The 27,871-nt window shown below is 40.4% G+C and overlaps 1 protein-coding gene across 2 annotated transcripts in view; it reads left to right on the forward strand.

Annotated features, from left to right (window-relative positions):
- The window catches only part of SKIC3 (SKI3 subunit of superkiller complex), a 194,906-nt gene that overhangs the window by 118,044 nt on the left and 48,991 nt on the right, over positions 1–27,871 (forward strand). For both annotated transcript variants that reach the window (XM_073678321.1, XM_073678329.1), the window contains exons 30-34: positions 1,853–1,976; positions 16,109–16,330; positions 19,499–19,571; positions 23,351–23,404; positions 23,487–23,598. In XM_073678321.1, coding sequence (XP_073534422.1) covers positions 1,853–1,976; positions 16,109–16,330; positions 19,499–19,571; positions 23,351–23,404; positions 23,487–23,598 — 585 coding nt within the window. The remainder of the gene's footprint in view (positions 1–1,852; positions 1,977–16,108; positions 16,331–19,498; positions 19,572–23,350; positions 23,405–23,486; positions 23,599–27,871) is intronic.

Genomic DNA, 27,871 nt, shown 5'->3' on the forward strand with positions numbered 1-27,871 from the left:
GCATTGGATTTTATTTCATGAAATAAAAGATACATGTTTTTTACTTTTGAAGATGAGTGCTGGAAAATTCGCTACCGTACTATCCCTTTACTTCCTGCAGAATGTCATGTTGATGTTTTTTTGAGACTAAATTACTTTTTTGCTGCCCTTCTTGACACAAAGCCAACTTTCAAAAGCCTTCGACTCCTGCACAAAGATTCACTGACACCTGCCTGCCTCCATTCCTGAGCAAGCTCTGCACTGCTGTTGATCCCATAGCAGACTCCTCTTAACGAGATGGTCCAGGCACTTGCTGGACTTTCTTGGAAGCCCTGAAGCCTTCTTCACAGCAATTGAACTTTTATCTTTGAAGTTCTTGATGGTATGATAAATCACTGATGTAGGGCCAATCTTACAAGCCGCAATGCCCTTGCCTGTAAAACCCTTTTGATGCAAAGCAATGATAATTGCTCTTATTTGGTTGGAAGAAACAATAGTTAACAGAAGAAGACAATGATTTCGATCAACAGCCCCCTTTTAAAGCAACTAGACTGATCTTATAATTAATCAGCATGACAGAGTGATATCAGTTGCCTTGTTCCCCTTAATACTTTCTCCTGTGCTAACCAGAAGACCACTGAAATGATGTAAGCAGATGATTTTGTGAGAGGGCTGAAATTCAGTGGAGATGTTTTTGTTATGTGTTTTTAGTTAATTTTCATAGCAAGGAATTACTTTGCAATTTTGCAATTCATCTGATTACTCTTCATAACAAACTACAATAAATGTAAATTGCCATTGTGTCTGCCATGTGAGAACTCCTATGAAGACCAGACATTAGCTGGGCTTCGTAGGAGGTCATCAGTTTAACACTACACTGCTGTAATGTATTGAATAGACAATTGCAGAATCAAGTTCACTACACGACTAATTAAATATGTAAAAGAAACTAAAACTTATTTTTACAAAATATTTAAAAAATATACCCCAATAATATAAAAGTTTAAATCACCCACTATTTCTGACAAACATAAATAGCGAAATTTAAAAGATAAAAATTACTTTTTTGGCATGCATAATTGCCAGAGCTATTAAAGTATCAAAATATTTATACCATAAGAAATATATAAACATGAATTTTTTCTTATTTCATTGGTGTTTTGGGGTTTCTTCACTACCCTCATTGTATGTACTCTAATATGTTATCAATAAAAACTGCAGCTCGATGAGCAAAAAACATGCTCTGATGAAAAATGGATGGAAAAATTAAAAAGTTACGGATCTTGGTAAATGGCGACATATCACAAATTTTTATTTTTGCAAAGTTATGAATTTTTTTTTACTTCTAAAATAAAAAACGTATAAGTTTGGTATCGCCACATTCATACAGACCTGAAGAATCTTGTTACCAGGTAATTTTTACCACATAATAACTAACATAAAAGCAAAACCCAAAGACAATGGCAGATTTTTTTTTCTCACCATTTCAACATTCTTGGAATTTTTTTCCTGTTTTTTAATATATTGTATGGTAAAATGAATGTTCAGAGGGGTTAATGCCGTTGTTGCTTTGAAAGCAGTCTTATTATGGCATCTTTTGTTATTTGTATAGATGAAGGCACTGTGTAATTGGCTTTTAGGAAGATGCCTTGAGCCTTTTCATTACAGGTTTATAAATCAGAGAAACTGAAGGACTCTACATTTTTCTGTTTTATTGCAGATTTCCGTACAGCTGCTTGTTGTGACCTTTGAACATCTTTTTTATGCCATTGTCTGCGCCATCATTAGATCCGTTAATATGATTTCCTATTGATTATATGTCTAAATTGACAAAAGCTGTATTTACCATGGTTGTTTTCTTATGTATTATTAGTGTACAAGACAGCATTGTCTGCTGCCAAGACTGAGCAGGAAAAAGCGCACATCCTCACCGCCATGGCAGTAATAGAGTACAGACAAGGGGACATGGATTCCTCGAAAACACTTCTGTTTAAATGGTAAGATGTCATCAACCGAAAGCTGTTTGTTTCTGTTGACAGAATATTATAGATCTCTGCGGCTGCAGACAGGGTCTCATACATGTCCATTATTATATACGATTCCATCACTGCAGACAGGGTCTCATACATGTCCATTATTATATACGATTCCATCACTGCAGACAGGGTCTCATACATGTCCATTATTATATACGATTCCATCACTGCAGACAGGGTCTCATATATGTCCATTATTAAATACGATTCCATCACTGCAGACAGGATCTCATACATGTCCATTATTATATACGATTCCATCACTGCAGACAGGGTCTCATACATGTCCATTATTATATACGATTCCATCACTACAGACAGGGTCTCATACATGTCCATTATTATATACGATTCCATCACTGCAGACAGGGTCTCATACATGTCCATTATTATATACGATTCCATCACTACAGACAGGGTCTCATATATGTCCATTATTAAATACGATTCCATCACTGCAGACAGGGTCTCATATATGTCCATTATTAAATACGATTCCATCACTGCAGACAGGGTTTCATATATGTCCATTATTATATACGATTCCATCACTGCAGACAGGGTCTCATACATGTCCATTATTATATACGATTCCATCACTGCAGACAGGGTCTCATATATGTCCATTATTATATACTATTCCATCACTGCAGACAGGGTCTCATGCATGTCCATTATTATATACTATTCCATCACTGCAGACAGGGTCTCATACATGTCCATTATTATATACGATTCCATCACTGCAGACAAGGTCTCATACATGTCTATTATTATATACGATTCCATCACTACAGACAGGATCTCATACATGTCCATTATTATATACGATTCCATCACTGCAGACAGGGTCTCATGCATGTCCATTATTATATACTATTCCATCACTGCAGACAGGGTCTCATACATGTCCATTATTATATACGATTCCATCACTGCAGACAGGGTCTCATACATGTCCATTATTATATACGATTCCATCACTGCAGACAGGGTCTCATATATATCCATTATTATATACGATTCCATCACTGCAGACAGGGTCTCATATATGTCCATTATTAAATACGATTCCATCACTGCAGACAGGGTCTCATATATGTCCATTATTATATACGATTCCATCACTACAGACAGGATCTCATACATGTCCATTATTATATACGATTCCATCACTGCAGACAGGGTCTCATATATATCCATTATTATATACGATTCCATCACTGCAGACAGGGTCTCATATATGTCCATTATTAAATACGATTCCATCACTGCAGACAGGGTTTCATATATGTCCATTATTAAATACGATTCCATCACTGCAGACAGGGTTTCATATATGTCCATTATTAAATACGATTCCATCACTACAGACAGGGTCTCATATATGTCCATTATTAAATACGATTCCATCACTGCAGACAGGGTTTCATATATGTCCATTATTAAATACGATTCCATCACTGCAGACAGGGTTTCATATATGTCCATTATTATATACGATTCCATCACTGCAGACAGGGTCTCATACATGTCCATTATTATATACTATTCCATCACTGCAGACAGGGTCTCATACATGTCCATTATTATGTACGATTCCATCACTACAGACAGGGTCTCATATATGTCCATTATTATATACGATTCCATCACTGCAGACAGGGTCTCATATATGTCCATTATTAAATACGATTCCATCACTATAGACAGGGTCTCATACATGTCCATTATTATATACGATTCCATCACTGCAGACAGGGTCTCATATATGTCCATTATTATATACGATTCCATCACTGCAGACAGGGTTTCATATATGTCCATTATTAAATACGATTCCATCACTGCAGACAGGGTTTCATATATATCCATTATTATATACGATTCCATCACTGCAGACAGGGTTTCATATTTGTCCATTATTAAATACGATTCCATCACTGCAGACAGGGTTTCATATATATCCATTATTATATACGATTCCATCACTGCAGACAGGGTCTCATGCATGTCCATTATTATATACGATTCCATCACTGCAGACAGGGTCTCATATATGTCCATTATTATATACGATTCCATCACTGCAGACAGGGTTTCATATATGTCCATTATTAAATACGATTCCATCACTGCAGACAGGGTTTCATATATGTCCATTATTAAATACGATTCCATCACTGCAGACTGGGTTTCATATATGTCCATTATTATATACGATTCCATCACTGCAGACAGGGTCTCATATATGTCCATTATTAAATACGATTCCATCACTATAGACAGGGTCTCATACATGTCTATGATTATATACGATTCCATCACTGCAGACAGGGTCTCATGCATGTCCATTATTATATACTATTCCATCACTGCAGACAGGGTCTCATACATGTCCATTATTATGTACGATTCCATCACTACAGACAGGGTCTCATATATGTCCATTATTATATACGATTCCATCACTGCAGACAGGGTCTCATACATGTCCATTATTATATACTATTCCATCACTGCAGACAGGGTCTCATACATGTCCATTATTATGTACGATTCCATCACTACAGACAGGGTCTCATATATGTCTATTATTATATACGATTCCATCACTACAGACAGGGTCTCATGCATGTCCATTATTATATACGATTCCATCACTGCAGACAGGGTCTCATATATGTCTATTATTATATACGATTCCATCACTACAGACAGGGTCTCATATATGTCCATTAATATATATGATTCCATCACTGCAGACAGGGTCTCATACATGTCCATTATTATATACTATTCCATCACTGCAGACAGGGTCTCATACATGTCCATTATTATGTACGATTCCATCACTACAGACAGGGTCTCATATATGTCTATTATTATATACGATTCCATCACTACAGACAGGGTCTCATGCATGTCCATTATTATATACGATTCCATCACTGCAGACAGGGTCTCATATATGTCTATTATTATATACGATTCCATCACTGCAGACAGGGTCTCATATATATCCATTATTAAATACGATTCCATCACTATAGACAGGGTCTCATACATGTCCATTATTATATACGATTCCATCACTGCAGACAGGGTTTCATATATGTCCATTATTAAATACGATTCCATCACTGCAGACAGGGTCTCATACATGTCTATTATTATATACGATTCCATCACTGCAGACAGGGTCTCATATATGTCTATTATTATATACGATTCCATCACTACAGACAGGGTCTCATACATGTCCATTATTATATACGATTCCATCACTGCAGACAGGGTCTCATATATGTCCATTATTAAATACGATTCCATCACTGCAGACAGGGTCTCATATATGTCCATTATTAAATACGATTCCATCACTGCAGACAGGGTCTCATATATGTCCATTATTAAATACGATTCCATCACTGCAGACAGGGTCTCATACATGTCCATTATTATATATGATTCCATCACTGCAGACAGGGTCTCATACATATCCATTATTATATACGATTCCATCACTGCAGACAGGGTCTCATACATATCCATTATTATATACGATTCCATCACTACAGACAGGGTCTCATACATGTCCATTATTAAATACGATTCCATCACTACAGACAGGATCTCATACATGTCCATTATTATATACGATTCCATCACTGCAGACAGGGTCTCATATATGTCCATTATTATATACGATTCCATCACTACAGACAGGATCTCATACATGTCCATTATTATATACGATTCCATCACTGCAGACAGGGTCTCATATATGTCCATTATTAAATACGATTCCATCACTATAGACAGGGTCTCATACATGTCTATGATTATATACGATTCCATCACTGCAGACAGGGTCTCATGCATGTCCATTATTATATACTATTCCATCACTGCAGACAGGGTCTCATACATGTCCATTATTATGTACGATTCCATCACTACAGACAGGGTCTCATATATGTCCATTATTATATACGATTCCATCACTGCAGACAGGGTCTCATACATGTCCATTATTATATACTATTCCATCACTGCAGACAGGGTCTCATACATGTCCATTATTATGTACGATTCCATCACTACAGACAGGGTCTCATATATGTCTATTATTATATACGATTCCATCACTACAGACAGGGTCTCATGCATGTCCATTATTATATACGATTCCATCACTGCAGACAGGGTCTCATATATGTCTATTATTATATACGATTCCATCACTACAGACAGGGTCTCATATATGTCCATTATTATATACGATTCCATCACTGCAGACAGGGTCTCATACATGTCCATTATTATATACTATTCCATCACTGCAGACAGGGTCTCATACATGTCCATTATTATGTACGATTCCATCACTACAGACAGGGTCTCATATATGTCTATTATTATATACGATTCCATCACTACAGACAGGGTCTCATGCATGTCCATTATTATATACGATTCCATCACTGCAGACAGGGTCTCATATATGTCTATTATTATATACGATTCCATCACTGCAGACAGGGTCTCATATATATCCATTATTAAATACGATTCCATCACTATAGACAGGGTCTCATACATGTCCATTATTATATACGATTCCATCACTGCAGACAGGGTTTCATATATGTCCATTATTAAATACGATTCCATCACTGCAGACAGGGTCTCATACATGTCTATTATTATATACGATTCCATCACTGCAGACAGGGTCTCATATATGTCTATTATTATATACGATTCCATCACTACAGACAGGGTCTCATACATGTCCATTATTATATACGATTCCATCACTGCAGACAGGGTCTCATATATGTCCATTATTAAATACGATTCCATCACTGCAGACAGGGTCTCATATATGTCCATTATTAAATACGATTCCATCACTGCAGACAGGGTCTCATATATGTCCATTATTAAATACGATTCCATCACTGCAGACAGGGTCTCATACATGTCCATTATTATATATGATTCCATCACTGCAGACAGGGTCTCATACATATCCATTATTATATACGATTCCATCACTGCAGACAGGGTCTCATACATATCCATTATTATATACGATTCCATCACTACAGACAGGGTCTCATACATGTCCATTATTAAATACGATTCCATCACTACAGACAGGATCTCATACATGTCCATTATTATATACGATTCCATCACTGCAGACAGGGTCTCATATATGTCCATTATTATATACGATTCCATCACTACAGACAGGATCTCATACATGTCCATTATTATATACGATTCCATCACTGCAGACAGGGTCTCATATATGTCCATTATTAAATACGATTCCATCACTACAGACAGGATCTCATACATGTCCATTATTATATACGATTTCATCACTGCAGACAGGGTCTCATATATATCCATTATTATATACGATTCCATCACTGCAGACAGGGTCTCATATATGTCCATTATTATATACGATTCCATCACTGCAGACAGGGTCTCATACATGTCCATTATTATATACGATTCCATCACTACAGACAGGATCTCATGCATGTCCATTATTATGTACGATTGCATCACTGCAGACAGGGTCTCATATATGTTTATTATTATATACGATTCCATCACTGCAGACAGGATCTCATACATGTCCATTATTATATACGATTCCATCACTGCAGACAGGGTCTCATACATATCCATTATTATATACCATTCCATCACTGCAGACAGGGTCTCATATATGTCCATTATTATATATTTTTCCATCACTATAGACAGGGTCTCATACATGCCCATTATTATATATGTTTCCATCACTGCAGACAGGGTCTCATACATGCCCATTATTATATATGTTTCCATCACTGCAAACAGGGTCTTATACATGCCCATTGTTATATACAGTGGTGGCCAAAAGTATTGTCACCCCTGCAATTCTGTCAGATAATACTCAGTTTCTTCCTGAAAATGATTGCAATCACAAATTCTTTGGTATTATTATCTTCATTTAATTTGTCTTCAATGAAAAAACACAAAAAGAATTGTCCTAAAGCCAAATTGGATATAATTCCACACCAAACCTAGAAAAGGGGGTGGACAAAAGTATTGGCACTGTTTGAAAAATCATGTGATGCTTCTCTAATTCGTGTAACTAACAGCACCTGTCACTTACCTGTGGCACCTAACAGGTGTTGGCCATAACTAAATCACACTTGCAGCCAGTTAACATGGATCAAAGTTGACTCAACCTCTGTCCTGTGTCCTTGTGTGTACCACATTGAGCATGGAGAAAAGAAATAAGACCAAAGAACTGTCTGAGGACTTGAGAAACCAAATTGTGAGGAAGCATGAGCAATCTCAAGGCTACAAGTCCATCTCCAAAGACCTGAATGTTCCTGTGTCTTCCGTGCACAGTGTCATCTAGAAGTTTAAAGCCCATGGCACTGTGGCTAACCTCCCTAGACGTGGACGGAAAAGAAAAATTGACGAGAGATTTCAACGCAAGATTGTGCGGATGGTGGATAAAGAACCTCGACTAACATCCAAACAAGTTCAATCTGCCCTGCAGTCCGAGGGTACACCAGTGTCAACCCGTACTATCCGTCGGCGTCTGAATGAAAAGGGACTGTATGGTAGGATACCCAGGAAGACCCCACTTCTTACCCCGAGACATAAAAAAGCCAGGCTGGAGTTTGCCAAAACTTACCTGAGAAAGCCTAAAACGTTTTGGAAGAATGTTCTCTGGTCAAATGAGACAAAAGTAGAGCTTTTTGGGAAAAAGCATCAACATAGAGTGTACAGGAAAAAAAAGAGGCATTCAAAGAAAAGAACACGGTCCCTACAGTCAAACATGGCGGAGGTTCCCTGATGTTTTGGGGTTGCTTTGCTGCCTCTGGCACTGGACTGCTTGACCATGTGCATGGCATTATGAAGTCTGAAGACTACCAACAAATTTTGCAGCATAATGTAGGGCCCAGTGTGAGAAAGCTGGGTCTCCCTCAGAGGAGCAGTTTGCCAAAGAAGAATGGTCTACAATTCCAGCAGAGCATTGTAAGAAACTCATTGATGGTTACCGGAAGCTGTTGTTCGCAGTTATTTTGGCTAAAGGTTGTGCAACCAAGTATTAGGCTGAGGGTGCCAATACTTTAGTCTGGCCCATTTTTGGAGTTTTGTGTGAAATGATCAATGATTTGATTTTTGCTTCATTCTCTTTTGTGTTTTTTCCTTGCAAGCAAATTAAATGAAGATAATAATACCAAAGAATATGTGATTGCAATCATTTTCAGGAAGAAACTGAGTATTATCTGACAGAATTGCAGGGGTGCCAATACTTTTGGCCACCACTGTACAGTGGGGAAAATAAGTATTTGATACACTGCCAATTTTGCAAGTTTTCCCGCCCTCAAAGAATGTAGAGGTCTGTAATTTGTATCATAGGTACACTTCACCTGTGAGAGACAGAATCTAAAAATAAAAAACAGAAAATCAGATTGTATGATTTTAAATAATTAAATTGCATTTTATTGCATGAAATATGTATTTGATCACCTACCAACCAGCAAGAATAAAGGGCTCTCACAGACCTGTTAGTTTTTCTTTAAGAAGTCCTCCTACTCTGCACTCATTACCTGTATTAATTGCACCTGTTTGAACTTGTTACCTGTATTAAAAGACACCTGTCCATACACTCAATCAATCACACTCCAACCTCTCCACCATGGCCAAGACCAAAGAGCTGTCTAAGGACATCAGGGACAAAATTGTAGACCTGCACTAGACTGGGATGGGCTACAGGACAATAAGCAAGCAGCTTGGTGAGAAGGCAACAACTTTTGGCTCAATTATTAGAAAATGGAAGAAACACATGATGACTGTCAATCTTCCTCGGTCTGGGGCTTCATACATGATCTCGCCTCGTGGGGTAAGGATAATTCTGAGAAAGGTCAGGAATCAGCCCAGAACTACATGGGAGGACCTGGTCAATGACCTGAAGAGAACTGGGACCACAGTCTCAAACATTACCTTTAGTAACACACTACGCCATCATGGATTAAAATTCTGCAGGGCACGCAAGGTCCCCCTGCTCACGCCAGCACATGTCCAGGCCTGTTCACCAATGACCATCTGGATGAACCAGAGGAGGCATGGGAGAAGGTCATGTGGTCAGATGACACTAAAATAGAACTTTTTGATATCAACTCCACTCGCCGTGTTTGGAGGAAGAAGAAGGATAAGTCTTTCCCTCAGTAAGAGCCGTGAAGATGGGTCGTGGCTGCATGACAATGACCTGAAACACACAGCCAGTGCAACTAAGGAGTGGTTCCATAAGAAGCATTTCAAGGTCCTGGAGTGGCCCAGCCAGTCTCCAGACTCAAACTCAATTGAAAATCTTGGAGGGAGCTTAAACTCAATGTTGCCCAGCGACAGCCCCAAAACCTGAAAGATCTAGAGAAGATCTGGAGAAGATCTGTATGAACAGTGGGCCAAAATCCCTGCTGCAGTGTGTGCAAACTTGGTCAGCAACTACAGGAAACGTCTGACCTCTGTAATTGCAAACAAAAGTTTCTGTACCAAATATTAAGTTTTGTTTTTCTATTGTATCAAATACTTATTTCATGCAATAAAATGCAAATTAATTATGTAAAAATTATACAATATGATTTTCTGGATTTTTTTTAAGATGCTGTCTCTCACAGGTGAAGTGACCTACGATAAAAATTACAGACCTCTCCATTCTTTGTAGGTGGGAAAACTTGCAAAATCGGCAATGTATCAAATACTTGTTTTCCCTACTGTAGCTTTACATTTTAATAGTTGAAACCAGTGTTACCCATACAGAGAGGAGCCTCCTAGTTGTTGGTGAGGCACAGCTGGGGAGGCCATTTTTATAGAAGTGATCAGATTCGGCACAAGCCTTTCTATGGTTGGAGAAATATTTAGTTTAACAACATAAATGACACAATTTGAACTAATTGTGGCTTCAGGTCACAAAAAAAGGAAGAATAAGAGATATGCTTAATTTTAATATGATCGTGGCCTACAGGTGGTATCATCATTGTGGTCTCTCTGGTGAGGCTGCGGAAAGAGACATATTAGAGGTCTTAATGGTCTCTGGATGGTGTACCACAAGGTTCAGTGCTTGATCTGCTTTTAGCAATTATATAAAATATGGGATTAATAGCTTAGTGTCATCCTAAAAAATAGAAACAACACTATGTAGTACAGTGTAGTCTATGGAAGATGTTCATACTTTAAAGACTGTCATGGACAAACAGTGTTTGGGCATCCACTGGGCAGATGAGGTATGTGGAGAAATGTGAAGCTATGTACCTGAACATTAATAATATGCAGAGTTCTTGGGGTAAGTACAACTAGGAGAGTCACTTGTACAGAAGGATCTGAGTGTACTTTTAGATTATAGACTAAATAATAAAACAATGTTAATCACCAGTGGTATAGAGACATAATACTACCACTTTACAAAGCGTTAGTGTTACCACATCTGGAATATGCAGTTCAGTTCTGGGCACCAGTTCATAGAAAGGAGGCAAGATTAAAAGAATTACATGTATTTAGTCTTGAGAAGAGATGTCTAAGGTGAGAGGGGGGCATGATTAACTTGTTTAGGTACATAAATGCCAACTTTTTTAACAGTTTTTTTACCTCCACTAGGAGGCTTGAACATGTGATCGCTTTCTTGCAGGTACAATACACTAAAATACTTCTCATTTGCATTGCCTTGTCCTGTCAGCACACTGTTGTTAGGCCCAATAAGAACTAATATGGAAAACGGCTGCTATATAATATATTATACAGTGGGGGGAATAAGTATTTGATCCCTTGCTGTTTTTGTAAGTTTGCCCACTGACAAAGACATGAACAGTCTATAATTTTAATGATAGGTTAATTTTAACATTGAGAGATAGAATATCCAAAAAAACATCAAGAAAATCACATTGTATAAATTACATAAATGTATTTGCATTTTGCAGTGAGAAATAAGTATTTGATCCCCTACAAACCATTATGAGTTCTGGCTCCTACAGACCAGTTAGAAGCTCCTAATCAACTCGTTACCTGCATTAAAGACAGCTGTCTTACATAGTCACCTGTATAAAAGACTCCTGTCCACAGGCTCAATTAATCAGTCAGACTCTAACCTCTACAACATGGGCAAGACCAAAGAGCTTTCTAAGGATGTCAGGGACAAGATCATTGACCTGCACAAAGCTGGAATGGGCTACAAAACCATAAGCAAGACGCTGGGTGAGAAGGAGACAACTGTTGGTGCAATAGTAAGAAAATGGAAGAAATCCAAAATAACTGTCAGTCGACATCGATCTGGGGCACCATGCAAAATCTCACCTCGTGGGGTATCCTTGATCATGAGGAAGGTGAGAGATCAGCCTAAAACTACACGGGGGGAACTTGTTAATGATCTCAAGGTAGCTGGGACCCCAGTCACCAAGAAAACCATTGGTAACACATTACGCCTTAAAGATTTAAAATCCTGCAGTGCCCGCAAGGTCCCCCTGCTCAAGAAGGCACATGTGCAGACCCGTCTGAAGTTTACCAATGAACACCTGGATGATTCTATGAGTTATTGGGAGAAGGTGCTGTGGTCAGATGAGACAAAAATTGAACTCTTTGGCATTAACTCAATTCGCTATGTTTGGAGGAAGAAGAAGGATGAGTACAACCCTAATAACATCGTCCCAACAGTGAAACATGGTGAGGAAACATTACACTTTGGGGATGCTTTTCGCAAGGGGACATGACGACTGCACCGTACTGAAGGGAAGATGGATGGGGTCATGTATCACGAGATTTTGGCCAACAACCTCCTTCACTCAGTAACAGCATTGAAGATGGGTCGTGGCTGGGTATTCCAGCAAGACAATGACCCAAAGCATACAGCCAAGGCAACAAAGGAGTGGCTCAAAAAGAAGCACAGTAAGGTCATGGAGTGGCCTAGCCAGTCTCCACATCTTAATCCCATAGAAAACTTATGGAGGGAGTTGAAGCTCCGAGTTGCCAAGCGACAGCCTCAAAATCTGAATGATTTAGAGATGATCTGCAAAGAGGAGTGGACCAAAATTCCTCCTGACATGTGCGCAACCCTAATCATCAACTACAAAAAACGTCTGACTGCTGTGCTTGCCAACAAGGGTTTTGGCACCAAGTATTAAGTGTTGTTTGCCAGAGGAATCAAATACTTATTTCTCACAGCAAAATGCAAATAAATTTATCTAATTTATACAATGTGATTTTCTTGATTTTTTTTATATATATTCTATCTCTTAATGTTAAAATTAACCTACCCTTAAAATTATAGATTGTTCATATCTTTGTCAGTGGGCAAACTTACAAAAACAGCAAGGGATCGAATAATTATTTCCTTCACTGTATATGTTTCCATCACTGCAGGCAGATTCTTCTTATACATGTCCATTATTATGTATTTTTCTACCACTCTGGACAGGATTTCATACATGCCAATTAGTATAGATTTTCAATTTTCTGGCCTCATTTTCAGCTATACGTTGTCTAATACTTTGTGTCAGTCCTTATAGTTTTAATTGAATATACTCAAAGTAATTGTCCAGCAGAACAAAAGTATTTTCTGTTAATAAACCATTGTCTAAATGTACCTGAATGTCCTGATTTCATCTTCGCTCTCCTGTTACTGGTAGCCCTAATTCTGTGTTAGTCTCCACATAGTGTGGGAATCTCCTTCCACCTCTAGGTGTCAGCATGTGACTCGGTTCAATATAAAAGACAGCCACTTTCTTTGTCTCTGCATCAGCCTTAATGGAGAAGGAGGCTGGTTTTAGTTATTGGAATGAGCCAGCCCCCTTCAGGCACATCTCAACTAATATGTTGACACAGAAGAGGGAAGCTCAATTTCTGTGCTCAAGCCAATGTGGAAGTAGAGCTGTAGGGACCAGGATTATTATGTTAATAATTATTTTTATTGAATTAGGAGGAGAGGCTAGTCCGTATGTAGGTCATGAGTGATGACTAGGGTGGAGCGAGTATGTTCTGTCCGAGTATGCTCGGGCCGAGCTCCGAGTATTTACAGCTGCTCAGTGATATGGTTGAATCGCTCCCGTGTGCATGATTTCCGACTGTTTGACAGCTTTATTACATGTGAGGAATGCTTAAGAAATAGACATTCCTCACATGTAATAAAGCTGTCAAACTGTTGCAAATCATGCACACGGGAGCCATTCAACCATATCACCAAGCAGCTGTAAATACTCGGAGCTCGGCCCGAGCATACTCGGCGAAAGGGTTAATAGAACATACTCGCTCAACACTAGTGATGAATACTCATACTGGCAAGCAAAGCGGAAACCTAACCGTTTGTTTATTTCACTCTGTTAGGATTTGGCATGTTGCATTGCTTGCCAATAATATTCTTTTACGTGGATAACCTTTTTAAAAATTACTAGAATGGACAAACCCCTCTACAGACGATACTTATCCGACCCCATTGTGTATTGAGATGCAGATCATCCATTCTGTATTTCACACAGATCACGCTCAGTATGAGCCACATATGTAGTGCCCACTCTCATTACGTCTAGGGCAGTGGTTTATAGAAATGTGAATTTTCTGTTATGTCAGCACTTTAGCACAAGAGGAAGCTATACAGAATTACCCAGACTCATGTTCTAGTAATGAACACATGCAAAATGTGATGAAACATTGTAAAACCCTGATATAGGGTCGTGGTTCTCTATGTTAAAATTGCATATCACTTTATTGATGGTAGAAGCTTTTTTTTTTTTAAGAGAACCTGTCATCACGATTTTGTAATGTAGAGTAAAGACATGGCTGTAATGGCGCTGTAATACAGATTACATTTATGCCTTTGGTGAAGAAATCCGCTTTGTTCTTCTTCTTTAATCACCATTTAAAGTTTTCTGATAATTGTTTAAGTGCACAGGGGCTGGACTATACATGGGGTCTTCTCCTCCCTGTCTGTGATTCCCCGCCCCTCCGCTGCCTCTGGTCTTTCTATAACAGGTCACTGCTGAGATTTCACACACAGGAGGCCAGTCATTCACAGACCGGAGGCCAGCGGACGGGCCGGGGAATCACAGACTGGAGGCAGGCGATGGGGCCGGGAATCCCAGACAGGAGGGGCCGGAGAATCACAGACTGGAGGCAGGCGGAGGGGCAGGGTATCACAGACCAGAGAGGCCGGGGAATCACAAACTGGAGGCAGGCGGAGGGGCAGGGTATCACAGACCAGAGAGGCCGGGGAATCACAGACTGGAGGCAGGCGGAGGGGCAGGGTATCACAGACCAGAGAGGCCAGGGAATCACAGACAGGAGGCAGGCGGAGGGGCTGGGGAATTGCAGACTGGAGGCAGGCAGATGGGTCGGGGAATCACAGACTGGAGGCAGACAGAGGGGCGGGGAATCACAGACTGGAGGCAGGCGGAGGGGCTGGGGAATCACAGACTGGAGGCAGGCGGAGGGGCTGGGGAATCACAGACTGGAGGCAGGCGGAGGGGCTGGGGAATCACAGACTGGAGGCAGGCAGATGGGTCGGGGAATCACAGACTGGAGGCAGGCAGAGGGGCCGGGGAATCACAGACTGGAGGCAGGCGGAGGGGCTGGGGAATCACAGACTGGAGGCAGACGGAGCGGCTGGGGAATCACAGACTGGAGGCAGGCAGATGGGTCGGGGAATCACAGACTGGAGGCAGGCAGAGGGGCCGGGGAATCACAGACTGGAGGCAGGCAGAGGGGCTGGGGAATCACAGACTGGAGGTGGGGAGTCAGACAGGGAGGAGAAGACCCCGTGTACAGTCCGGCCCCTGAGCACCGAAATCTAATTAGAGAAACTTTAAATGGTGATTAAAGAAGAACAATAAAGTTGATTTCTTCACCAGAGGTATCAATGTAATCAGTATTACAGCAACATTAGAGCCATGTCTTTACTCTACATTACAAAATCGTTCTCTTTAATACATACCTTATGTTAATTGAGCATTCTTTTTTATTTCTGTCTTGTTTAGCAGAATGTCCTGCAATGTTTTATGATTTGCTGCTTGTATTTACAGCTCTGTATTAAAGGAACCCAGCACTGAAAGTCTGCATGCCCTGTGTGCTTTGGGCCTAGCTAAGCGTGATGTTACTCTGGCAACGGCCGCTCTTAACGAGCTTCTCAAACATGTTAAAATGAATGATAATGTCTATGAGAGGTGCCTTATTATATCGGCTATATATGCCTTACAAGGGAGGAATGCTGCTGTACAGAGACAGGCCTGCAAAGCTATACACAGGTTAGTATGCGATGAAGACGCTACATCATAGCCCTTAATGGGTATAGGGCAGTTTTAATGAAAAGCACAGAATTATCAGTAATACTGGACATTTTTGGCTCCACTCTTTATACTTTTCATGTGTAGCCAATTATACAGCACTGTATCTGTAGACAGCTAGTAATAATTGCAGACCTTGATGCTCTGGCTTAGATTGCTGATAGTCTGCATATGCCTACTCTGGAGCACTGAGCAGAGAAGATGACTTATGCACTTCTGCTTAATGTACAGTGATATTAGCACATTAAATGCGTTTGTATTATTGCTTTCATTGTTGACCTGTGTTTGCATTTTGTCATTCTTGAAATTCCAACACACTTTGACCATATGAGGCTGGCCTCTGGGAGGAACCCAGGGCCCACTGCACCAGCATATGGTTTGGCTCTGCGGATTTCATCTCGGATCTAACAGCAGTCACGTTGCCTCCCCAGACCATTACTGACCCACCGCCAAACCCATCATGTGTCTGTCATCTGTGAGGAGAACAGAGTACCAATGGCAAACCTGCCAGATCTGGTGTTCTTTAATCAATGCCAATCGAAAGAGCAATTGTCTGTGGCTACCACATGCAAAACCATTTGCGTTTTGGGGGTTATCTTGCTGTTCCTCTCCAGAGACCTGTTATCACTTTTATTTACGTGAAGCATGTGAACTTGATTCACAATCTCTTACGCCTCTTAGCTGGACCGACGATCGATATCTCTGGGTTTAGACCAGTTTCACACATCAGAGTTTCATGATCTATGTACGGACCAGGATTTCCGGGAGGCTATACATTTCCTGATACGAACTCTAAAGCCTCATAAATATATATGATGGTGTTGGTTTCTGGTCAGGAGACCCACAACCAGTCCAGGAACTGCAGCAGAAATGGAAGACAGCACTCCAGTCCCAGTGCAAGGTGCTCACGTACCATCCTACACCTTATACACCTTGGTAAAAAGAACTGCACTCTTTTAAAACAAAAAAACTTTATACATTTAATTATACTTACCTCTAGAATCGTGTTGTTAGGTCATTTTTACCACACTATGAGCACTGTAAAAAGGAAACCCAGAAAATGGAACTGACGGAATATTATATAACAGCATGGAAGAAAAACTATTTTTATAACTATATAATATATTTTTGCAGAAGAAGTCAGCACTTCATTTTCCTCAGTTCAGCATTTTATTGGAAATCCATATACACAAAAGAGCTGTAGTGCGGTCTTCAATACATCTTACGCGTTTCGGAATATCATTCGTCAATCATAGACATCTTTAACTATGGAATGATATTCTGAAACGCGTAAGATGTATTGAAGACCGCACTATATGTCATTTGTGCACATGGATTTCCAATAAAGTGTTGAACTAAGAAAATGGAGTGCTGACTTCTTCTGTTGATATACTTCTTTGCCTACTAAGACTTTCATGCACCCAAGATGCAAGTGATGCGGGTGTGGTGAGCTGTCATTTTTTGTGTTTATATATAATGCATTGTGTAAAAGATTTAGGCAGGTATAGAAAAGAAAGCTGCTAAGTAAGAATGTTTTAAAAAATAGAGTGATGATATTGCATGGTGGATAAGTATTTGCCTGTATTTCTCAGCATTGAGGACACCATTAATCCTGACCAAATCCCCAACTCCATTTGCTGAGATGCAGCCCCAGACTTGCAATGAACGTCCACCATGCTTCACTGTTTCCTGCAGGCATTCATTATTGTACCGCTCTTCAGACAAGAAACTGCCTTCTCAAATATTCAAATGTTTCACATCAGTCCAGAGCACCAGCTTCAATGTTTTTTGCGCCCCAGTTCCTATATTTACTTGCATAGTTAAGTTGCTTGACTTTGTTTCATGCTGGTATAGTTTTTTGGATTTAATTCTTCTATGAAGAACATTTCTGTCCAAACTTCTCAGAACAGTAGATGGGTATAGCTGGGTCCCACTGGTTGCTGCTAGTTCTGAGCTGATGACACTGCTTGACATTTTCCGATTTTAAAGGGAAGTAATCAAGATGCCTCTTTTATCTTTTGCACTAAATTTCCTTGAACGACCACTGCATCTATGGTCTTTAAAGAGGTTGTCTACTACTTTAGCATTGGTAATCTATCCTTAGGATAGGTCATCAATGTGTTGATCAGTCGGGGTCCGGCACCCCTGCCGATCAGCTGCTCTATTGGTGTCAGTGGATGCCGGCCAGAAATACTCACTTGCAGAGCTGCTCCATCTTCTGATAGTGGCCGAGGCAGGGTACTGCACATCTGCCTTTTATTCAAATCAATAGGAGGCGGATGTGTAGTACCCAGCGGCGGCCACTTGTCAGAAGATGGCCAGCTCTGCAAGTGAGTATTTTCGGTTACCGACACCGATAGTAGCTGATCGGCGGGGGTGCCGGGTGTTGGACCCTGACCAATCACACATTGATGACCTATCCTAAGGATAGGTCATCAATACTAAAGTAGTGGGCAACCTCTTTAACATTATCCACTTTTTGATGCTTTTTCAAAATATCTTTACCAGCCTATCTTGTAAGCCCACTCTGATTTGAAATCTTTGCCTGGGAGACACTTTGCTGATGCAGTATAACTTCTTTGTGTCTTGTTGCTGTTCTCAGTCTCCCCGTGGTGTATGTATGACCTGTGACTCTAAACTGTCTTCCCCATCCTCACCTTTGTAGGAGAGTTTTTTTTGGTCCCAAGGTGTTTCCGTATCAGTTACTAACGATGATTCAACCTACATATTAAAATGATGATCATTATCACCTGTTTGGTATAATTGGTTACTCATACACCTGACTATGATCCTACAAAATCCCTGACTGTGTGAATGTGTACCTACATGAACTGATGCTGTTTTGAAGACAAAGGGCGGTCACATAAAACAAACTTGTGACTTTGATTTATCTTTTATTTATTCACTTTGCATTTTGTTAATTGATAAAAATAATCTGTTATCACTTCTATTTGTGTAAGCATTCTTAATTTGCACCCTTATGTATATTGTACCATTATGTTGTGTGTTCTGTTAAGTTGTTTTTCATTTTTTATTAATTGTTGAATTCACTATCGCCTAGCTAGAACATGAAACAGTTTTGTCTTTGTCTCCTACCTGCCATGTAATCATCATGTTTCCTATTATTAGCCATCCAGGGAATCCTGAGTTGTGGTGTCTTTTATCGAGGATCGTGCCCTTGTATGCTCCCCGGAATGCTCGGGTAAGATTTTATTAGTTTTTCTAACCCAGCTTTAGTTTTGTAGGCTTGTTATGTACTGTCGCTAGTGTACAACTCTCCTGAGATTACTTGTATCCTCAATGAAATAGCAATTATAGCGTATTATTCAGCTCATCCTTCTAAAATTGTTCTTGGAAGCATTTTTTAACTGGATATTAAGCCAACTCATATTAACCATTCTCCTTGTCAATTGAGCATCTTCTTACACACTGTGACACTGTCCATTCTGTTTCTCTGTGAAACCAATTCAATCCCAATGTGCAAGAATATTTATTTTTATTCAGCATTAATCCAGATTCTAGTTATTCTTATACAGTGCCTACAAGTAGTATTCAACCCCCTGCAGATTTAGCTGGTTGACACATGCGGAATTAACTTGGCATTGTGACATTTGTACTGGAGATCAGCCTGGAAGTGGGAAATGCACTGCAGCAAATTTTTTTTTTTTTTTTTTTTTAAAACGTTAAAAGTTAATTCAGAGTGTCATTTATTATTCAACCCCTCAAACCACAAGAATTCTGTTTGGTCCCCCTAAAGTATTAAGAAGTAGTTCAGGCACCAAGAATAATGAGTTTCACATGTGTGGATTAAAGATCTCTTTTGCCAGCCTTTTCTGACTATTTAAGACCCTACCCAAACTTGTGAACAGCACTCAGACATGGTCAACATGGGAAAGACAAAGGAGCATTCCAAGGCCATCAGAGACAAGATCGTGGAGGGTCACAAGGCTGGCAAGGGGTACAAAACCCTTTCCAAGGAGTTGGGCCTACCTGTCTCCACTGTTGGGAGCATCATCCGTAAGTGGAAGGCTTATGGAACTACTGTTAGCCTTCCACGGCCTGGACAGCCTTTGAAAGTGTCCTCCCGTGCCGAGGCCAGGCTTGTCCGAAGAGTCAAGGCTAACCCAAGGACAACAAGGAAGGAGCTCCGGGAAGATCTCATGGCAGTGGGGACATTGGTTTCAGTCAATACCATAAGTAACGTACTCCACCGCAATGGTCTCCGTTCCAGACGAGCCTGTATGGTACCTTTACTTTCAAAGCGTCATGTCAAGGCTCGTCTACAGTTTGCTCATGATCACTTGGAGGATTCTGAGACAGACTGGTTCAAGGTTCTATGGTCTGATGAGACCAAGATCGAGATCTTTGGTGCCAACCACACACGTGACGTTTGGAGACTGGATGGCACTGCATACTACCCCAAGAATACCATCCCTACAGTCAAGCATGGTGGTGGCAGCATCATGCTGTAGGGCTGTTTCTCAGCCAAGGGGCCTGGCCATCTGGTCCGCATCCATGGGAAGATGGATAGCACGGCCTACCTGGAGATTTTGGCCAAGAACCTCCGCTCCTCCTTCAAGGATCTTAAGATGGGTCGTAATTTCATCTTCCAACAAGACAACGACCCAAAGCACACAGCCAAGAAAACCAAGGCCTGGTTCAAGAGGGAAAAAGTCAAGGTGCTGGAGTGGCCTAGTCAGTCTCCTGACCTTAACCCAATTGAAAACTTGTGGAAGGAGCTCAAGAATAAAGTCCACATGAGACACCCAAAGAACCTAGATAACTTGGAGAAGATCTGCATGGAGGAGTGGGCCAAGATAACTCCACAGACCTGTGCCGGCCTGATCAGGTCTTATAAAAGACGATTATTAGCTGTAATTGCAAACAAGGGTTATTCCACAAAATATTAAACATAGGGGTTGTATAATAATTGACCCACACTTTTATGTTTAAAATTTAATAAAATTCAACTGAGCAACATAACTTTTTGGTTTGTAAGATTTATGCTTCTGTTCATAAAACCTACTCTCGTTTGCAGTTTGAAGGCTCTAACTTATTTGCATCTTATCAAACCAGCTAAATCTGCAGGGGGTTGAATACTACTTGTAGGCACTGTATATCAAGGCTATTGACAGTCTTAAAAAAAAATTGGCAACAGCGATTGAAGCTATAACTTGGAACAAGAGTGAAAATCTCCCAGTGGTAACAGTAGTCTTACTGTCTAATTAATGAGTTATGTTCTATGTAAGATGGCACCTGAATCATGCCCCTCAATCGCCCTGTATAAACCTGGTCTGATAATGCCAATAGCAAGAAACTGGCAAGGCTACACAGACTTTTTGTAGCTGCACTGACTCATTTTAACCATTGAGTGACGGATACAGTCCACAAGATTGCATGTAAATCAATATATCCCCTTGCACTTCAGCTGTAATTTGCTGATCCAGCAGGACAACAGAAACCTATAAAGCCATTTACTGCATTTTTGCCGCCTCTTTTTCTAATAAGTCATTATATTGTAATTCAAATTTTAGGCCAAGTTCAGATATCACAGATGCTGCTGATTAACTATGAAATCTGTTTGCTTTCTTTCTTCAATGGATTTGAATGGGGTTTCTGTAATTCCATTGACATACTCTGGAAAAAATATTGGGCAGATTTTTGTCTGCCCCATAAAAAAAAATAATGTATAAAAATGATGACTATTCACATTTTTCCCACAGATTCTACTAAAAAAAGACACATATTGACACCATTGAACAACAATGGGGTTAATTTTTGTGAGAATCTGTTTTTAAATCCATGACACAGCCATGTCAGAAATCCAAGTGTTGACCTTTGATCTCTGACGCTAAAACTTCTTGTAAATTACATACTGTGTTCACCTTAAAGTACCACTCCAGCTGGAATGGTGCTACTAACATAAGTTCCTTGACACTAGTCTTATATTTACCAACCACCGGCAGCAGTTTGTGACCAAACACTGGAGCGAGCCGGAAGTCACTTTTCAATGCAAATTTATAACAGCCTCGTCCTGGCTCTCATAGACTTACTGTCACAATTCTGTTGATTACCCGGGGCCAGGGGCTCTTTCCCTGTCCCTAACGCTAGGGGTGCCCTAGTTATCTATGCTCCCCAGATTACTTCTGTTGGAGAAGATGCTGAGACCACGTACCTTGCTGTACTCCTGAATCAGCCCTATAGCTGTCCCCCTCCCTCACCCAGGCAAGTGGGGAGGAATAGTGTATTTATATACACAAACCAGACAAACAAAGAAGGACGTACCGGGATAAATGAAAATACCAATCATACAACTATACACTTACAGACAACAGAGGGAAATACCGGGGAGAAAAGAAAGGGAAACTAAATAGGAGAGGATGAGGATTTGCACACAGCCTAAACACCAAGCAACAGTCAAAGATAAATACTCCAAACGCCTCTACCAACAGCCGACTCCTCCACTCCTCACCAGGCAGAACAAGACTTAACACTGGGAATCCAGATTGCCAGAGGCGAGTTTATATAGGAGAGGGGAGTGGCCAATATTGAACAGCTGGGAAGCTACAGAGACTCCAAGCTGAACAGATGAACCCCTGCACTGCTAACAGAAACCTGCACCGTTTAATATGAAGGAGAAGTGCTTCTGATCAGTGCAGGAGTACGTGAAATCAGATGCTGTGGTCTTCTGGCTCCTGTTTGTCACAGTAAACCCGTAACACTTACATTGGGAGCTTGTAACCTTTACTCCTGACTTCCGGCCAGTCAGAAGCTGCGGTCACAAGATGACGGCGAGGGACAGAGCTGCACCATGAACAGCTGAAAACATCAAGATCATTTCAGCGCTGAGATAAAAAAAAACGCTGGAGTGATGCTTTAACGCCATGATCATAGTTGATGATTGCAATACTTTATTTTTCCAAGAGACTGTACTAGATTACCTATTCCTGATGACATCCATATTTATTGTACTTTTTATAGGGTGGAGCAGCTGCCGGCATTGTTGCACATTCATTGAATCTGAACCAAGCAAAGGTAAAACACCTGTAGAGTTTTATTAGAAAATATTTCACAAATCTTGGACAGCAGCTACTTACCCCAGTGTTTTTTTCCTTAGACATCACTATTGTACACAGCAGTGAATGAATTAGCTGCTGGTTGTCTGACAACTGACAACAAGACGCAGAATGCTCTGAAGACAGCGCAAAGGGCTGCACATTTCTTTCCAGGTATTCCGATAGATATATTTACTCATCTCGTTAAAGGTTTTTCTGATTTAGTAAAGTGATGACATACTACTATGATAAGCCATTACATAATGAGCAGTGGGGATTAGTGATGAGCTGGGGATTATACAGCCTCAACACATATGAGGATTCTCTAACAAACAGGCAATCCCTGCAAGTGTTGAGGCTGTATAATAGCCATAAATCATGCAGGGACTCAAACATAATATATGAGCACGCCGAAGATACTCGGAAAGCACCCGAGCGTGCTCGGTTAAAGGGTTGAATGAGCATGCTCACTCACCACTAGTGGGGATAAAACCTCTAGGATCCCCATTAATCCTGATCCCTGCATCTCCTTCTAAGTTTTACCTGCTTAGCAGCACTTTCAACCACCCCGATGTGAAATAGTCTAAAACCAACCCCATTACACACTGGATTAGAGCCTGCAATCTTAAGCAGTAGAGAAGTGCTTGCAATTGGAGCTAATTCCAATCCTGGAACTTAAACCCTTTAGATGTCTCAGTAACCAGCAACCATGACATCCAAGTGGTTAGATACACGCTGTGTTCTTTTTCACTCCATTAACCCTACTCCCTTGGGACGTCAATGAGTGCTCATAGCAGCCGTTTTCCATATTAGTTCTTATTGGGCCTAACAACAGTGTGCTGACAGGACAAGGCAATGCAAATGAGAAGTATTTTAGTGTATTGTACCTGCAAGAAAGCGATCACATGTTCAAGCCTCCTAGTGGAGGTAAAAAAAACTGTTAAAAAAGTTGGCATTTATGTACCTAAACAAGTTAATCATGCCCCCCTCTCACCTTAGACATCTTTTCTCAAGACTAAATACATTTAATTCTTTTAATCTTGCCTCCTTTCTATGAACTGGTGCCCAGAACTGAACTGCATATTCCAGATGTGGTAACACTAACGCTTTGTAAAGTGGTAGTATTATGTCTCTATACCACTGGTGATTAACATTGTTTTATTATTTAGTCTATAATCTAAAATTACACTCAGATCCTTCTGTACAAGTGACTCTCCTAGTTGTACTTACCCCAAGAACTCTGCATATTATTAATGTTCAGGTACATAGCTTCACATTTCTCCACATACCTCATCTGCCCAGTGGATGCCCAAACACTGTTTGTCCATGACAGTCTTTAAAGTATGAACATCTTCCATAGACTACACTGTACTACATAGTGTTGTTTCTATTTTTTAGGATGACACTAAGCTATTAATCCCATATTTTATATAATTGCTAAAAGCAGATCAAGCACTGAACCTTGTGGTACACCATCCAGAGACCATTAAGACCTCTAATATGTCTCTTTCCGCAGCCTCACCAGAGAGACCACAATGATGATACCACCTGTAGGCCACGATCATATTAAAATTAAGCATATCTCTTATTCTTCCTTTTTTTGTGACCTGAAGCCACAATTAGTTCAAATTGTGTCATTTATGTTGTTAAACTAAATATTTCTCCAACCATAGAAAGGCTTGTGCCAAATCTGATCACTTCTATAAAAATGGCCTCCCCAGCTGTGCCCCACCAACAACTAGGAGGCTCCTCTCTGTATGGGTAACACTGGTTTCAACTATTAAAATGTAAAGCTACAGTAGGGAAAACAAGTATTTGATACATTGCCGATTTTGCAAGTTTTCCCACCTACAACAAATGGAGAGGTCTGTAATTTTTGTCGTAGGTACACTTCAACTATGAGAGACCGAATCTAAAAATAATCCAGAAAATCACATTGTATGATTTTTACATAATTAAATTGCATTTTACTGCATGAAATAAGTATTCGATCACCTATCAACCAGCAGAATTCTTGCTCTCACAGACCTATTAGTTTTTCTTTAAGAAGCCCTCCTACTCTGCACTCATTACCTGTATTAATTACACCTGTTTGAACTCATTACCTGTATAAAAGACACCTGTCCATACACTCAATCAATCACACTCCAACCTCTCCACCATGGCCAAGACCAAAGAGCTGTCTAAGGACACCAGGGGCAAAATTGTAGACCTGCACAAGGCTGGGATGGGCTACAGGACAATAGGCAAGCAGCTTGGTGAGAAGGCAACAACTGTTGGCACAACTATTAAAAAATGGAAGAAGCACAAGATGACTGTCAATCTTCCTCAGACTGGGGCTCCATGCAAGATCTCGCCTCTTGGGGTAAGGATAATTCTGAGAAAGGACAAGAATCAGCCCAGAATTACACAGGAGGACCTGGTCAATGACCTGAAGAGAGCTGGGACCACAGTATCAAACATTACCGTTAGTAACACGCTACGCCGTCATGGATTAAAATCCTGCAGGGCACGCAAGGTCCCCCTACTCACGCCAGCACATGTCCAGGCCTGTCTGAAGTTCACCAATGATCATCTGAATGATTCAGAGGAGGCATGGGAGAAGGTCATGTGGTCATATGAGACCAAAATAGAACTTTTTGGTATCCACTCCACTCGCCGTGTTTGGAGGCTGAAGAAGGATGAGTACAACCCCAAGAACACCGTCCCAACTGTGAAGCATGGTAGGGGAAACATCATACTTTGGGGGTGCTTTTTTGCAAAGACAGGACAACTGCACTGTATTGAAGGGAGGATGGGTGGGGTCATGTATCGTGAGATTTTGGCCAACAACCTCTTTCCCTCAGTAAGAGCATTGAATATGGGTCGTGGCTGAGTCTTCCAGCATGACAATGACCCGAAACATACAACCAGGGCAACTAAGGAGTGGCTCCGTAAGAAGCATTTCAAGGTCCTGGAGTGGCCTAGTCATGTCTCTAGACCTGAACCCAATAGAAAATCTCTGGAGAGAGCTGAAACTCAATGTTGCCCAGCGACAGACCTGAAACCTGAAAGATCTGAAGATCTGTATGGAGGAATAGGTCAAAATCCCTGCTGCAGTGTGTGCAAACTTGGTCAAGAACTACAGGAAACATCTGACCTCTGTAATTGCAAACAAAGATTTCTGTGCCAAATATTAAGTTCTGTTTTTCTATTGTATCAAATACTTATTTCATGCAATAAAATGCAAATTAATTATGTAAAAGTCATACAATATGATTTTCTGGATTTTATTTTTAGATTCTGTCTCTCACAGTTGAAGTGTACCTACGATAAAAATTACAGACCTCTCCATTTTTTGTAGGTGGGAAAACGTGCAAAATCGGCAGTGTATCAAATGTACTTACAGTTATATGAAAAAGTTTGGGCACCCCTATTAATCTTAAGCTTAATGTTTTATAAAAATTGGTGTTTTTCAACAGCTATTTCAGTTTGATATATGTAATAACTGTTGGGCACAGTAATGTTTCTGCCTTGAAATGAGGTTTATTGTACTAACAGAAAATGTGCAATCTGCATTCAAACAAAATTTGACAGGTGCATAAGTATGGGCACCCTTATCATTTTCTTGTTTTAAATATTCCTACCTACTTTTTACTGACTTACTAAAGCACTTTTTTTAGTTTTGTAACCTCATTGAGCTTTGAGCTTCATAGCCAGGTGTATGCAATCATGAGAAAAGCTACTTAAAGTGGCCACTTGCAAGTTGTTCTCCTGTTTGAATCTCCTCTGAAGAGTGGCATCATGGGCTCCTCAAAACAACTGTCAAATGATCTGAAAACAAAGATTATTCAACATAGTTGTTCAGGGGAAGGATACAAAAATCTGTCTCAGAGATTTAACCTGTCAGTTTCCACTGTGAGGAACATAGTAAGGAAATGGAAGAACACAGGGACAGTTCTTGTTAAGGCCAGAAGTGGCAGGCCAAGAAAAACATCAGAAAGGCAGAGAAGAAGAATGGTGAGATCAGTCAAGGACAATCCTCAGACCACCTCCAGAGAGCTGCAGCATCAACTTGCTGCAGATGGTGTCACTGTGCATCGGTCAACTAAACAACGCACTTTGCACAAGGAGAAGCTGTATGGGAGAGTGATGCGAAAGAAGCCGTTTCTGCAAGCACGCCACAAACAGAGTCGGCTGAGGTATGCAAAAGCACATTTGGAGAAGCCAATTTCTTTTTGGAAGAAGGTCCTGTGGACTGATGAAACCAAGATTGAGTTGTTTGGTCATACAAAAAGGCGTTATGCATGGCGGCAAAAAAACACAGCATTCCAAGAAAAACACTTGCTACCCACAGTAAAATTTGGTGGAGGTTCCATCATGCTTTGGGGCTGTGTGGCCAATGCCGGCACCGGGAATCTTGTTAAAGTTGAGGGACGCATGGATTCCACTCAGTATCAGCAGATTC

Source organism: Phyllobates terribilis, unplaced genomic scaffold (assembly GCF_046119375.1).
Source record: "Phyllobates terribilis strain yellow unplaced genomic scaffold, ASM4611937v1 Scaffold_1__5_contigs__length_1240528914, whole genome shotgun sequence".
Lineage (NCBI taxonomy): Eukaryota > Metazoa > Chordata > Amphibia > Anura > Dendrobatidae > Phyllobates > Phyllobates terribilis.